Source organism: Cuculus canorus, chromosome 8 (genome assembly GCF_017976375.1).
Source record: "Cuculus canorus isolate bCucCan1 chromosome 8, bCucCan1.pri, whole genome shotgun sequence".
Taxonomy (NCBI): Eukaryota; Metazoa; Chordata; class Aves; order Cuculiformes; family Cuculidae; genus Cuculus; species Cuculus canorus.
This window is the reverse complement of record NC_071408.1, coordinates 29466148-29482390: the sequence shown is the minus strand read 5'-3', so window position 1 is coordinate 29482390 and position 16243 is coordinate 29466148. Positions and strand designations below refer to the sequence as shown.

Below are 16243 nucleotides of genomic sequence, written 5' to 3'. Positions count from 1 at the left end.
AGACATCAGCAGTTTTTCCCCAGGACGTTATTGTTTTGGCTAAGATAGGATTTACATTTAAAGGAGATCACTGAGCGGGTTATTTTTTTAAGAGGGTTTATATGATTTCGTGTACTATTTAAAATAGATCTGATATATTTTTTATATAATTCAGTAAAATTGTCTATGAACTGTGTCAGAGAAACTATGAAATCTGGTAGGTACTGGTAGATAATCGTGGCTAGAATTTAGATGGAGGGGGTAACTTTTTAAGACAAATTTAGTGAGATGTTTTCCTTTGTCTCTGTAGTTATCAGAGACTGTTACAGACGATTGCTGTACTCGAGGCTCAACGTACTCAAGCAGTTCAAGACCTTGAAAGTTTAGGCAAACACCAGAGAGAAGCACTGAAAGATCCTATTGGATTTGTGGAAAGACTCCAGAAGAAGGTATTTCAATGGGCTTTTCTTAAGTCTTGTTTGGATTTTTTTTTTAATAACTAGTAATTCATCGTCTGTAGAAATCAGAGAATTCTATGTATACTTGAGTAAACATGAGTTTAAAACCATTTACCTGCTGAGTAAAAATGGCCCTTTGTTTTCTTATTAAATCTAAGACATAGGTCATCAGTGATTTTATTAGTTATGCTTTCTTTCCTTATTTGGTGTGTAGGTATGAAATCTTTACATTTCTACTTGTAATGTAGGTATTTTAAGCCAACTTGAAATCTGCAGGTGACTGGAAGTAATTCATAGTAAGGCGTCAGACTGAGAATTCATAACTTCTCATTATAGAAATTAAACATTGTGTTATGGATGAATTTGTTAGGGTGCTTTTTAAGAGGCAGGAAATGTAGTTCTTAGCCTAAAATCAGAAAGAACGGTAGAAAACATACCCGAGGTCAGGATAACATAATAGAATGTTGTTTGATGGAGGAGAATTATTTTTTAAAAGCAGACATTTTCTTTTCAAGTTTCCAAAAGAAATTATAGCAACAGGGGTACTGAAAAAATATTTAAAGCATGAATACTTTCTTGCTGCCATGTCTATCAGCCATGAACATGCTTGACTTTCTGGTCTGGTAGCAACAAGTTGTATTTCAGTGAAGAATAAAGTAGGTATTTCATAGTGCTCTTTTCCTAAGTGTGTAGAAACCTAGGTTTAAAGACAGGTCTGATGTAAGCCCATTGGTTTCAGTAGTTGTCTTTCCATTATATTTTGTGTTGAGTTAATAGCATGCGTGATGTGATAGCGTTGCATTTGGTAGTCATTGTGTGGGGACATAGTAATGATAGTTGAAAGTATCTGGTGTATTTTTATCTCCAAAAAGATACTTGTAAGGTTGACCTTTAAATAAATTGGTGAGCTTGGCAACAGTTGTGTCCGAGACAAAAGACTGCAAAATGAGAATGAAGTAAGACATTGATTTCTTTGATGGGACAGGTTTAGGTTTATCGGATGATAAAACTCTGAATCTTACAGTTTCCTGTGTTAAGAAAGTTACATATCCTGGGCAAACTGTGTGTTTAAACAGAATTAAAGACAGGTAGGCAGTAATAGGATGTTGAAGGCAGAAACATCTGATTTCGACCGTGAAATACATGCTTTAAAGTTTTATGCTCCATAAGCCATCATTGACCGTGCCACTGCATATTTTATATGCACTGTTGTGTATTATTCTTGAAAGATACTTTCTCCTTTAGAAGACTGTGCTGCATGGCACTTTAAAAATTCCGATTTTGAAATCTGTTAGCTAAAAGCAGTATCAGGTTTTCAAAAGTTCTCAGGATTCATAGTTTTTTGTTTTGATATACAGCGATTGCATTAAATGTTGCTTTTCACTTTTCATCCTTCTTTTTTCAGGTCGATATGGGTCTTCCATATCCTCAGAGAGTTGTTCAGCTCCCTGAGATTGCCTGGGACCAATACACCTCCAGTCTTGGAAACTTTGAGAGAGAATTCAAAAACCGAAAACGTAACAGTAGGAGAGTGAAGCTGATTTTTGACAAAGGTAAAAGGAAAGTGAGCGTACATTTCAAGAAAGAAATGACCATTGTGGAGGTTTAATTATTCTTTTTTTGTGTTGCTTACAGTAGGTATACCTGCAAGACCAAAAAGTCCTTTGGATCCTAAGAAGGATGGAGAGTCTATTTCGTACTCTGTCTTGCCTTTAAGTGATGGTCCAGAAGGTTCTGCAAACAGTCGTCCGCAGGTAGTTGTTACAAAAGGAAAGATAAAATTTTACAAAATAGTAATTTTTAAATTTTTTTCCGTTTTAATTACGGGTATGTGGATGATCTTGACTGTTACTTCAAATGTCAATGTTGGTGATGACATTTCATTCATGTACTCAAATCAGAGAATCTATTTTTGTTTTTTATTTCAAATTTTAATCAGAATTATAGAATGGTTTGAGTCGGAAGGGACCGTGAAGGTCCTCCAGTCCAACCCCCCTTCAGTGATCAGGGACACTTCCAACTCAATCAGGTTGCTCAGAGCCCCGTCCATCCTGACCTTGAATGTTTCCAGGGATGGGCATCTACCACCTCTCTGGACAACCTGTGCCAGTGTTTCACCACCCTCAGCATAAAATTTCCTTCCTAGCATCTAGTCTAAACTTCTTCTAGTTTGAAAATATTACCCCTTGTCCTATTGCTAAAGACTTCAAGTTTTTTTCCCCCCATATTTCTTATAAACTCCCTTTAAGTATTGAAAGGCTGCAGTAAGTTCTCCCTGGAGTCTTCTCCAAGCTGAACAACCCCAACTCTCTGTCTTCATATGGGAGGTGCTCAAGGCCTTTGGTTATTTCAGTGGCCTCCTCTGGACCTGCTCTGAAAGGTCTTTTCTGTGCTGAAGGCAGCAGATCTGAACGCATTATTCCAGGTGTGGTCTCAGCAGAGCAGAGTAGAGGGGCAGAATCCCCTCTCTCGCCCTGCTTTCCACATTTCTTTTGAAAGAAAAAGCCCAGGATACAGTTGGCTTTCTGGGTTACAAGCACACATTGCCAGCTCATGTCCTGTTTCTCATCTACCAGGTCCCACAGTTCCTTCTCTGCAGGGTCACTCTCAATGCATTTATCTAAAGTCTTAATGCTTTTATTTGGTTTAATTTTGATTTTACTTAGCTAGGAAAAATCAGCTTATCCTAACTGCGCTCTTTCTAAACCCATATTCCATTTCATATCCTGTATTTGAGCAGATGATAAGAGGGCGACTTTGCGATGAGACCAAACCCGAAACTTTTAACCAGCTGTGGACTGTAGAGGAACAGGTAATGGGCAATTTATCCATTTCGTAGCTGTGTTAGCATACGTAAGAATAAAAGCAAACTGTGTGATAATGTTTAAAGCACATAGAAGTTCTGAGTCACGTGTATGTAGATGCTTCTGTTCTGATAACTCATAGCTGGACTAGGAAAGAGGTATTTAATTTTTTTTCGCTGTTGATTTAGAAAAAACTTGAGCAATTGCTTTTGAAGTATCCACCTGAGGAAGTAGAGTCTCGGCGGTGGCAGAAGATAGCTGATGAGCTGGGAAACAGAACAGCAAAGCAGGTAACAAGTAGAACACTTCGAGAAGTGGTCCCTTTCCATGACTCTTTTTATAAGGTTTTTAGGAAGCTCTGATGAGAGATTGTATCCGGGTTTCTCTTTAACGCTCAAGTAATTGATTCCTGATTTGACTTTTTTTCTGTCAAGAAAATACAATTTATAAAAGGAGGGATTAAAAAAGAAGGTTTATTTTTTGTGATGTTCATAATTAAAGCAATAAAACTTATTTTGCTAGAAAAATTGTTTTACTTCTTGGGCCCTGTTTAAGTGCTTGTGCTGCTGTACTAGTGATGTCAGCCACTGAATCCTAGCAGCTGATAGAGGTTCACAGAAGGTTTATCTGTAGATGTCTTTTTCTTTTGTTTTTGAATAGCAATAAATAAAATATACTATCATTTCATTAATCACTTTTTCTTAAAAGTGTAACAGCAGGGCCTGCATTTCACTAATAACAATGCAACTCTTACTCTTGATCTCAAATATAGAATTCTTAAAAGTGCCCCAAAGCCCCTGACAAAGGAGCCAGCCCTGGTTGTTCATTAGATTTTGACAGCATGAATTTAATTCTATATAGCAAGCATAGCGACACCAGCTGTTCTCAGATTGAGTTACAGTGGAGCGCTGGATTTCCTGCACTGCGATACTGGAAAACGAGCAGACCTGTGAGTACTCACAGGCAGAAGAATTAGTTTTGTACTAGGTCCACAACAGGACGTACTAAGTATTTTTGCATCTGACTTGTGATTTTTTATATTTTTTTTTACCTCCTAAAATGATGTAATTTCTCCATTTTGACCAGATGTAAAATTGCTGATGTTCTGTGTTTATAGTATTTTAATTTCTCCTGTTGTGTGCTTTCAGGTAAAAGTACTAAGTATTTCAATAGACAAGATTACCTCATCTCTGATCAATCTATACGTGTAGGTGTATTTCTCCATACCTGAAAAAAATTAAAATACATGCTTACTTATTTCATAAATAAGATGTAGAAATACTTTCTATATGCAAAATATATCTATCATTGTTAAGAGAAAGTTTAGCTTCAGCAGGTAACAAACTACTGAAATTCTTTCATTTCTGTCACAATTTTTGCTAGATTTTCTGTGTACTTTTAAACAATGGTAGTTTTTTTCTCTGAGAGCCTTGGAAATGCCAGGAAATATTACAAATGCAGCATTGCAATATTAGTAGTGGTTAGAGTAGTAGTTGCAAAGTAGAAAACAAGATTATATTCTGAACCAATGTAGCAATGCTGGCAAAACTTTGAAGTGAAGGCTCGTTACATTTCAATTGACATTTAATTGTCGTATGTTGTTTTTTTCTAGGTTGCCAGTAGAGTGCAAAAATATTTTATTAAACTGACTAAAGCTGGTATTCCAGTCCCAGGAAGAACTCCAAACTTATATTTATATTCCAAAAAGGTGAGGCAATAATATAGCAGGAATTCTGTATTTCTGTTTGCGTTTTTGTGCATGGAGTTTAAATCATTAATATTTTCGATAGATTTGAGTCTTGATTATTGCTGTCTTACTAATTAATTCCACCTTGCTTGTATTTCTTAAGTAATAAAGTAATCTTTTCCTTCTGCCATTAGCGTTATAGCGTGAGTTGGGTGTTATTCTAGTTTCACATCAACATCTGTTAATTACGTATCTATTGGATAATCTTGGATATATGAGGGGCCTGAAAAGAGAACACAGCAGTCAGTGTTGAACTACCAGGACTGAATGATTGGTCTTGGGATAGTTTTTCCTCATTTGTAAGTTTACTGTGATTGATCCAGAGAGGATAATGAGAACCTTGTTGGAAAAGTATAAGGAGACCTGTAATTCGCATTGTACAGTCATGCTCTAATTAACAAAACCGTAAAAAATTATGTATGGCTGAGTATACTGAACTAGCACAAGCATAGGGTTAAGACTGAAATTTCATGTTTCGGAGGCTTTCCAGTTTCTCATCCATCCGATGCCACTCTACTTTCACCAGGATTTTAATCTACTATTCTGCCCTATAGACAAAGGCAGGGAAGGTGCAGACCTGACTGTCTGCCACCTTGTCTATTGGAAAAGCACTTTCTGGCAGAAGAACCAGCTGCAACCATAGAACCTTAAATACTGTGGTGAGATTTATCTGTTGGAACTCTAAATTAATTATATAGTTGAGCATGATTTAGGTTGAATTTCGGAAGGACTTGAGAATTTAGCTCTGAAAACTGTAATGCTTTGAGTTCTTTACGCGACCGAAGCATTTTAAATGGACCTTAGTCATATGTCTTCTTTCCTCTTAGTTTTATTTGGAAAGACGCTTATTACAGAATATGACCTGTGCTGCCAGGCAGCAGGTCGCTGCATTTGATAAAGAGTGGGAACGCTTAAGGAGTACCATATTTTAATCATATATTTCACTAATTTGAACAGTGAAGCATGAAGTTCTTTAACCTCACTGCTCTGCATGCAATCACACTGTAACCAAGAGTGATTCTAAACATTCTCATACCGCAGTGGTAACGCTGCCATCCCATAGATATTTCTTAAACGCGTGTGTGGAACAAATCTAAAACTTACGTCTGCTTTCACAGTATGGTTCACATCCTTATTACCAGGTTGTAAGAGAAAGGTCATTGTGCCCTGGTTGTGTTAAGGTAGCATCTTCATTTTATATTTATTCCCCATGTAAGAAACAGAGCAGATGAAGAAAATGAAACAAATAGCACACGTGGGGGAATTGAGCGCTCAGTCTGCTAATATCACTGTCTATTTAGAGCAAAATGGACAGCACTGTACCAGGCTGTAGGTATTCCCAAGTGTCCGGTGGAGATATGCAGTGTGGCAGAAAAGAGTTGTGAGGAGTATTGGAAGCCTGGGTCGTGCTTATGCTGTGCTCGTCTTTATTTTGATACTGAGTTCACGCATATGCTCTGAACTGTAGTATGTGCTGTATTACCAATAATAGAGGTATGAAAATTGGATGCCTGTGCTTATAGCACATATCTGTGGGAGAATAAAAACAATAGATACATTAATGTGAATACTTGTGTCAAAAGGGATGCTTCACATGAGGGTCATTGTATTTCTCTGTGGGTATTGCCCTGGATGCTTGTTCTAAATGGTAACCAGGGAGGTGAGAAGCCCGTTCAGTTCTTGAACATCTTGTTGAAGTTACTATTTTATCTTCTCAGATGATTTAATGTATCTTCTGGTAAGTGAGACAGGAAATTAAACAGGATACATCAATTTATTTTCCTGTATGACCATTATCTACTACTGATGGAAATAAAACTGAACCAGAGATTTAGGACTCTAGCATTCTGTTCTTCAGTTCTGGCTTATCATTTTCAGTTTAGTGCTTCTATAATGTCATTAGTGCACTTGCTTTTAACATTAATCCAGAACATGCTTTTCCCACAGGAAAAATGGTTTTTCAACTGTCTGCTTTTATGTAGTATTTTAGCTTATTTTTCACCAGAAAAAGAATCATGTTAAAAAGAGAATTCAAACCCTTAGTTAAATTCCTAGGCTATTACTGCATGCCTAATAGTGCTACTGTTTGAGTGTAGACACAGTTTTCCTTCCTTGATTTCAAAATCTAGTGTTGAGTACAGATCTGTTTGCTGTTAACAGAGAATTTAAATCACTGTGTCAGAACAAGCTGAAATACTGCCTAATTCGAAGTGTATTTGTAGGGTTGAAATCTTAAAGGGAACCAGAAAAGCAGCAACACACAGGAAGTCAGTGATCATAAGGCAGAAAGTGGAAAAATTCAACACAGTGGATAGTACATTATTAGACTAAATGTTCATTTTTATTTATATGCTGTAGTCCTGCAGATCTGAGGTGCCAGCTTCCAGTCATTAGCACAGACTTTTATCTCTTTCCTTAAGAATGTCCTTAAGAGTGAACGGAGCTCATCTCCATTCCTTGTTGTTCTTCTGTCCGCATAGCTACGTTCCATCTGAGATAATTTTTGTTCCCTTTGGAACTGTGCACAACTGTAGAATAATGCTAAATCCCTCTTCAGAGATAAATGGTTGTATTGTATTACAGTTTGTAACGGATATAGGAACTTGAGGGATAAACATCTTGCATAAAAAGAGAAAGTCTTAACTGTTGTAAATATTCCTCATGCTTTATCTGTGTGACAGAAGGTAGACGCAGTGTAAGACAGTTTTCTCTTATGATTATTAAAAAACCCTACTTTTCATACTTCTGCTTTTTGATTCACACTGTTTTCTTTAAATTGAGGCATGAAAGATTTGACATTTAAGATGTCAAAACGCTGGTCTGGAAAAGTAGCTGCATAAAAAGTTGAGTCAGTTTCATTCGTCCTAAATTCTTCTTTTTTTGATATTTAATATTCTCCCATGGGGAATAAGTAATAGGGGCTGAGTGCCGTTAAGTAATCTATTTTAAAACTGCTTTGCGTTCTGCACCTTCAGGCAGCATTAAAGTTGCAAGGTTTTAGAGGTACACTAATGGAGTCATTTATCTTATCTAACGTTTTTTTAGGTTTCTTTTCCAGTCAGTGGCAATGAAAACCTTCAGAGAGCAATTCTTTAAAACTCTTAGATTTTCTAAGGCACAAATTAATACAACAAGTTGATTATAAGTGTTGAGCATGGACTGGTCTCTCAGATCTTGAACCTGTGTTAGTTTGTTTAGTCTCCCACTCACACCTTTGAAGTCTTTTAATATCTTTGCACTTTGGTTGTCTTGAAAATTGTAACAGCTGTATTTTCTGGTTTTCTATTGCTGCCAGTCTTATCTCGTTGAGCTTTTATGTTAAGGGCTCTTTCTTCCTGTGTACTTACCAGAGAAGTGTTGCATTGTTTGTCTGACTTCATTTGTTATGGAGGAGAAAAACTCTTGCTGTATGAGGCTCTGCTATAGAGGTCTAAGTAAAAATAATTGGAAAGATGTTAGACTGTTAGTGCAAAAGAGCAAATTTTTGGAAAGGTTTTAGTAATGAGGATTCCTTAAATAATAGCCAAGGAATGTTTTTAAAATATATCATTTTTTCACCATAGTCATCAAGTAGACGACAGCATCCTTTAAATAAACATCTTTTCAAACCTTCAACTTTCATGACATCTCATGAACCTCCAGTTTATATGGATGAAGATGATGACAGATCCAGTTTTCACAGCCATATGGATGCTGCAGCAGAAGAGGAAGTATCGGTATGTCATTTAAAGCAGTCAGAGAATGTCTTGCTTATTGTCATTTTAACCTTGTTTAATGAATAATAAGACAATGAAACATCTTTGCCATAAAATAAATATCAAGTAAATGTCAAATTGTGGTAAGATTTATGAGCCATGATTAATATAAAGGCCTCGAATTGCAGAAAATTTAGACCAAATCAGAAAGGAAGTATGTAAAAGCAGTAATAAACAAGTTTGTCCTGGAACAGCTTTGAAAAGTTTTAGTTGCATGTTTTCACAAAGTAACCTGATGTGAGATGAGTTTGAAAATCATGTAAAATATATTGTGATTCTGGTTAAAGGTGAGTTTTAGGAAAGTTATGCAGAGTTCTGATAAAATGTGAATGCTCTTGGCTGAGTTAATTAGGGTGTTTATAAAAATCTGCTTCAAAGTGTGCACTAACAGACGGAGTTGTCAATCAGCAAGCAGATTTATGTGCTTTTTATAGGCAAATTCTAGTAGATGTCCTAACCCAATGTAGTGTCACACTTTCCTAATTTATCACAGGCAGTAGTACTACAAGAACTTAAAACTCCGGTCTTTCCCACTTCCATATTGGGGGGCTACATCCTACCGTGAGGATCCGGGGCAGGTTTCTCTGCTGGTGTGAATCGCTGTGGCTTTACTGTGCTTCGCCTGAAGAACTTGACTTGTCAGATTTAGTGTTTTGTGAGCCAAGTGACATCTCGTGTGTGAAAAGCTTCTTACATAACACAAATATTAAGGCCACCGAGCATAGGTCTATTCATTTACTTCATTGACTTTTTTTACATGCACTGCATGATATGACTTAAATTATTAGATTTGCTTATCTGATATTCAGTCTTAAATCCCATCTTTACTCACGTTCTGTATTTTCTCATTGATGGTCTTCTGGTTCATCCGATAACTCTCTATGTTCCAATAAGAACCTTAAAAGGTCTGGATAAAAGTGCATATTAGAAGAGAGAACAGATTACTTTTATTTATCTCAGTAGATCTCTTTTTGAGCAAGCATTCTTTTGTTCTGTGTTGATTTTAAATACGTATTTTCTAACTGTTCTGAATATTTTTGAAAACGTCTTGGTTTTGCTGTAGTGTCCAAAATCTAATAAATATGGGCACCAGATAGAATAGTTGCTGCTTTATGTTTTTGCAAAGATAAAGGTGGATTTGTGCCCACTCTTTTTTTTCCTTTTTTTTTTTTTTAATTTTATTTATTTTGGCTTAATCTTTTCTTTCTTCAATAGTGCAGCATTTCCAGATGGATATATTTCTGCCTTGCAGTAATGTAGAAAGACACAGGTGAGCTCAGTTACCAAAAGGATCCCCATTATCAGTGCAAAATAGAAGCAATTTGGAAGAAAAAAAGAGATCATGAAATATATTTAAGATGAATGTACAGAATTCTGTTCTAATGTTAAAAGTCAGATCTCTTAGCGACGGTCACTGTCGTGGAGAAAAATACATCAGCATGGTGAAGAGAGTCAGTGTAGCAAGGAAATTATAGGAAGGGTTTTTCTTTGACCTTTACAATGGAAGGACCAGGTTGTCGTAAAGACAAAAAATTTTGCCTGGACATTACAAATCAGCTTGGCTGGCATAACCATTCCTGAGAAATTGTTTTAGTAAAAATGAGTTATTCCCAAGTGAAGACAGTCTCTTTGTAACAGAGGGGTTTTGTTTTTTAGTTATGATTTTGTGAGTAGTCTCGTTATTCTAGAATACAGCTACTTACTATTCCAGAATGAAGTGTCCGCACAGGGAGCAGTTATAGCCCAGTTTAATCACTATACAGTTATTTCCTGCCACACAGTTTTTCTCAGAAAAACTTTTGAGATTTGACTGGAAAATGGATCCCTATTTCGCATCAGGAGAATGTAGCTTATCACCACACGATTGAATCATATCATTTCACCTTGATTTTCTGAACATTTGCAGTCTAGTACGTTATATGGGTTTGTAATTGCAGTTAAATAACCAGTAAGGCTTTTAGAAATTTGACATTAAAGAGCAAACCCTCACTTCTTTTAATAAACTTACTAATACGGATTCTTTAATTTTCATGGATTTGTAAAAAGAAATTGAAATTGCGTGTGTAGGCTACATTAGGAGACTTTTCATTACTATCTTGTAGATGTTTTCCTTAGCTGAATGTTCCTATCAGTGCAGGATCTGAAAACTGCACTACATCAATGAAGGCTTGTCATCTTTGCAAACAGCTGACATCTACCATGTACAGCTGCTACCATTAAAATGCCATCTTGAAACAGGCATCTGAATTGAAGTGAGAGTTTCTGTCTTCTCATAACATAGAGGTCCTCAACCTTTATTGAAGAAAATTGGATGAGAAAAACCAGAAATGGTGTTTTTCTTTAAGAAGAGAGAGCTCTGGAAAAGTTGAATGCACCATCCTGTAAGGAGACAAAACTTTTTCATCATTTAGGGAAAATAGCGATTCTTTTAAGCTGTTAGGAGGCAGCACAAAGTAAATGGATGAACAGTTGGATAACTCTGAAACTTCTACTCTTCCAGTCATGGAATGATGCTTCTTAGTACTTTTTTTTCGTACTGGTAAAGGTGAAAAGTTAATACTGTTATGGTTGACTGTCTTCAAATAAAAAAGCATGATACTCTCTTGATTTCTGGGTCTCTTGAAAATCTGAGGTTGTGCAAAAATTCTTCAAACATAAAAATATTTTGGTATCATTTGATTTTAACATTTTCACAGCTTTCAGAGTGCTTCAGAACAGCAATCATAACTATCCTTAGAACAGTGTGATTCCATGCCATTCCACAGCATAGTAAAGAGAAAGAGCAATTAACTTGATAAAACTGGCCTGAAATTTCAGTTCTCAAGTGTAATATCTGTTGCCAAGTATTTTAAACTAAAATAAACCAGCTTTGTTTTCAGCAGAACCTCAGTCTTCTGCTGGAGCTGCTATTTTGCCCACGATGTATGGGCAAGTGGATTACATGCAAATTGCAGTTAGGCTTCTAAGATGAGAAAAAAAAAAAAACTCTAGGAAGTAAAGTTAGGCTCTGCTCTTCTTTCTAACACAGCTAAGCTTTTCATTGGAAGAAACTTATTTGTAGGATAATGGTTTTTTTCCTTTAATGCAAATAATAAGTATAAATAATACAAAATAAAATGTGAGTTAGCTGTACATGCTGTTTTTGTTCTAAGTTCCTGGTGTGTTTCTTCATTAGAATATATCGCCAGCATTTTCTCAAAGATGATCAGTCATATGTAGTGATTTATAGAATGTATGTCTTACTAGTTATTATATTCCTAAATAAAGAATGTTTCTCTTTTATCTATGAACAGGATGAAGAAAGTATTCCAATAACGTACCGGGAGTTACCTGAATACAAACAACTGTTAGAGTTTAAAAAACTGAAGAAACAGAAACTCCAGCAGATGCATGCAGAAAGTGGGTTTGTGCAGCATGTGGGATTTAAGGTGAGTTAAAGAGATGTTCTTCTGTTACCTTTCAAAGATAACGCTCTTTGGGTTTCCTAAAAAGGCAACTTTGGTTTCTTAGTTCTTGTTCACTGTGTCTGTTTTCCCTTATCATCTTTAATAAAACCAACACAAGTAATTTGCTCTTTCTTATAGCTCAGGTTTTACTGAATACTGATACTGTACAAAAATTAGTGAGGCTCTTGTCTATTCCGCATTTATGTTACGAAAATACAGCTCTGGAGCTGTGTTAAATCATTATAGAATCCTGTTTGATGTTACACTCTGCTCTGTCAATGATTCATTGATGATAATTTTCTGATTGTGAATTTGGAGTCATTTTGCCTCCACCTGAGGCTGAAGAAGGGACAAAGAGTTTGAATGAAAACAACAATAGATGAAAGATTTTCTTTCTTTTGTAGCAGCTTCCTACTGCTATCAAGTAATAACTCGCAGAGCTTGAAGCAAGGCCATGAAACAGTGGTTACGTGAAATTAAGAACATAAACAGTTAAACTAATGTGTTGTCCCGATATCAACCCCTAACAGGTGACGTGAAAGAAAAGGCTTTCTCTAGATGATATTTTCTGGTTTGCACAGGTTTTTCTGTGTGACTGATTGCTATATTAGAATATTTTTTTCACCTTGTTAGTGTCACACAGCCAGATTTATTTTCTAGTACCTATTTAAATAAAATGCAAGGATATTCAGTTTAAAGTTCAGTTCAAAATGACTGAAAAATTGAGACAGCATCATTAGTTGACATGGAGAAACTTAATCGTGTTGTTATACCTCCAAGCTGCTCTTTATTGACCATGTAGTGTGTGGGAGTTTTTTGGTGGTTTGGTGTTTGTTTATTTATTTAAAGTTAGTATTTTCTTCCCTCAAAAATCCAATCTTTCATCAGGCGGACCAGACTTCTAGGAAACAAACCAATTGCTTTTTTTACATAAAATTACTCTGGAAAGTAACTTGGCACTACGCAGTGTCAAGTTTTCGAGCATTTGAAGTTTGAAAGTTTCTTTACAATCTGAATTTGATTTTATTATGCATCACAGTAAGCTAGGAAATTACATGATTATACACTGTTTTCCCTCGGGAGTGCTGCCTCCCCAGCGCACAGGCAGGATGGAGCTCACCTAATAAGCAGTCATTCAGAACACTTTGAGTTCTGCGTGGCCTTCAGCCTCATTTACTACACATTACTCAAACTTCACTCTGAATATTGAATTATTGAATCCCTCGTGGGCTTTTTATGGCTTTCATTGCTATAATGTCAGAGCACTTTGCAAATACTTTTTTTTTCCCCTACGAAGCGGAAGACGTGGTATTATTTCTGTTCTACAGGGGAAAGAGAGGGAATCAGGAGCACAGAAATGAAGGTCAAGGGTTTCCACTATCTTGGTTCTCAAATTGAGATAGCTGGAACCAATTTTTTTTTTTTTTTTCCTTTCTAAATATCTAGCATTGTACCAAACGTGATATTTTTCAGAGAACAGCTCGCTTGGTTTGCTTAGTCCGTCCTCATTATGGGCTCTCAAACTCTGGCAGCCATCTGTGGAAGGAAGGGAGACAGCTGTGCCAAATCCATGAGGAGTTTGTAACCCTGAGCGGGTTAGTTATGGCCAGGAACGAGCTGCTGTGCAAGTGGGCTTCACAGATGCTGTGAGAGAACTTCAGGTTCTAAAAGAGGATAAGCTATGGGAGCACAGGCTTGTTTCCCACATTTCTTTTTGCTTTTCAGTCCTGTCTCTGCAGCACTCCTCAAAGTTTAGATTTCTGCAAAGTTCTCCTTGCCTCCAAGTCCCATTTTCCAGAGCTCCTTTCTTTTATCAAATACCTTTGCATTTCTGCCCCTCTTGTCTACCATCAGGTATTTTTCATCCAGTCTTGATGTTTCGTTTGTGTTTTGTATGGAATAATCTCCACAGGAAAGTGGTGGATCCCTCTCCACTGGACACTTTTAAGGCTCAGCTTGCCAGGGTTCTGGGCCATGTCATTTAAACTGTATATTACCTAAAAGGCTGGACCATGATCCCTGAGGTCCCTTCCAACCTGGCATTCTGTGATTTGTTTCCTCCTCTTTCACTTTGCTGCTGTTGAGTTGTCTCTGATTCTTCTCAGGGGATTCATTCTCATCGTCTTGCTCAGCTTTAGTTTTAGACCTGTGTTCCCTTCCCTGAACATGTTGTCCTGCTTCCTTCCCAGCCCCACCTGTAATGCGTTATTGTATTTCCTGAGTTTGAAAGTGCATCGGTCTGACTTGTCGTGTCCTGGTCTGCAGCCCATCATGAGCCTCCTGGCAGGCTTTACTGATCTCAGCTCGCTGCTTTCTCCTGCTGTGGGAAGTGAATCTATGCTGAGGCATCTCACACGGTTGGACTTAAGTTATGGAAACATCAGCTTCGTGTGCTGTGTTGCACCAGTTCCTAGAGCTGTGTGAGGATAAGCCCTGACTGCAGGCAGGATTAGGTCTGCTTATGTTGAGCAGGAGGATAATGTTAAAAAGGAGCATTTGGGGAGTGGGAAGCAGAGCGAGAGAAAGACTGAGCCTTTGGAGGGCCTCTCCTACGGTCTTTATCCCTTCATCCATTATGGTCTGTGATGAGAAGAATTCAGCTGTGAGGGCTTGGAGTAGTCAACCTCTGTACCTGCCTTTCTGCGTGGTGGGTCGATGTGTGCTGTCACTGACCTCGATGAGTACAGCTGCCGTTTGTTCAGTGCTTTTTCATCTGCTTCACAGTGTGATAACTGCGGAATCGAACCTATCCAGGGTGTTCGGTGGCACTGCCAAGACTGCCCTCAGGAAATGTCCTTGGATTTCTGTGATTCTTGTTCTGACTGGTGAGCAGCACACACTTCTACTTGGTATTTGTAATTAACTCAGATATCTCTGTGTGGCTTCATTGCTGTGTATGCTGGCAGTCTTTGTGCCAGCATAGGACACATCTCCTGAGTTTGGGTGAAGTGAAAGATACTTCAGCATATATTTGTAGGAGATATACTTCGTAAGCATGTTCTGGTTGTACTGGTTTTTATTTCTTAATGCAGTGGGCAGATGGGTTTGGTACCGTTAAACAGTGGGGGGCAGGTGCACTTTATGAATTAATTGTGCCAAAATTGGTACGAATCTGTTAATGTGATCACTGTTTCTGAAAGTTAATATTTGACTTTTAAACTGTTATCTTTCTCTTTCCCTTGCAGTCTGCATGAAACAGAGATTCATAAGGAAGATCATCAGTTAGAACCTATTTACAGAGCAGAGACATTTTTAGACAGAGACTACTGCATGTCCCAGGGCACCACTTACAATTATCTTGACCCAAACTACTTTCCAGCAAATAGATGACATGGGAAGCAGATCTACCATCTTGGGCTTTACTATCCTCTTTGAAAAATAACAATGGCACCATTGTTAATTCTGTGCACATTTTGGAAAGACTCTGCTTTCCCTGAAATGTCGCTCACAGCATGACAGCTTCCTGGGTGTACTTGTCAAACTACAGCTTTGAGCTGTCATGGTTCTAGATCACTGAACAGCAGCCGAACATTCCTAGTGTGCGGAAGGTTTCACTGGGAGACTTTTCTTTCACCACATTAGTCATTTTTAGGTGGTGAGTCTAAACACAACAGCAAAACATACAAAAGGGGGAGCCAGAAATGAGAGCACACATTAAAGATAGAGTAAATTCCAAAGGCTTTGAAGAGCTTGGTTATAACGAGATCCAGAGGAGATGAAGTATTTATATAAAAACATTTTAGTAGCTTGCAGTTTTGTTGTGGAATAGTTTTCAGCACAGTAACTGACTTCTTTAGGCAAGGTTTTAACCAATGACAGTGTTTGCTTCTAGGATGTACTCTAAAAACTGCTCACTGTCTCGGCGATGGTTGGTTACAGGCCTTTATTAAGTCGGAGCTGCTTAATCACATTGACTTTCAAGTTTTTTAATTTTGTTTTTTATTTTTAAACCACGATGAACTCTATTTACCAACAGTGAAGCACTACAGGGGGCAACTGTGGCACTGCTTCCTTAACCAGCTCATGGTGTGTGAATGTGATAAAATTGTCACTC

At 37.4% G+C, this 16243-nt stretch overlaps 1 protein-coding gene across 3 annotated transcripts in view; it reads left to right on the top strand.

Moving 5' to 3' along the window:
• The window catches only part of ZZZ3 (zinc finger ZZ-type containing 3), a 60278-nt gene extending 44351 nt beyond the window's left edge, over positions 1 to 15927 (top strand). For 2 of the 3 annotated variants that reach the window (XM_054072540.1, XM_054072541.1), the window contains exons 4-13: positions 290 to 428; positions 1843 to 1990; positions 2073 to 2191; positions 3178 to 3249; positions 3430 to 3531; positions 4854 to 4949; positions 8552 to 8704; positions 12037 to 12171; positions 14914 to 15014; positions 15375 to 15927. In XM_054072540.1, the coding sequence (XP_053928515.1) occupies positions 290 to 428; positions 1843 to 1990; positions 2073 to 2191; positions 3178 to 3249; positions 3430 to 3531; positions 4854 to 4949; positions 8552 to 8704; positions 12037 to 12171; positions 14914 to 15014; positions 15375 to 15519 (1210 nt within the window). In that variant the 3' untranslated portion in view covers positions 15520 to 15927. The remainder of the gene's footprint in view (positions 1 to 289; positions 429 to 1842; positions 1991 to 2072; positions 2192 to 3177; positions 3250 to 3429; positions 3532 to 4853; positions 4950 to 8551; positions 8705 to 12036; positions 12172 to 14913; positions 15015 to 15374) is intronic. The other variant, XM_054072542.1, reaches the window with a different exon arrangement.
• Positions 15928 to 16243: the final 316 nt, after the last annotated feature.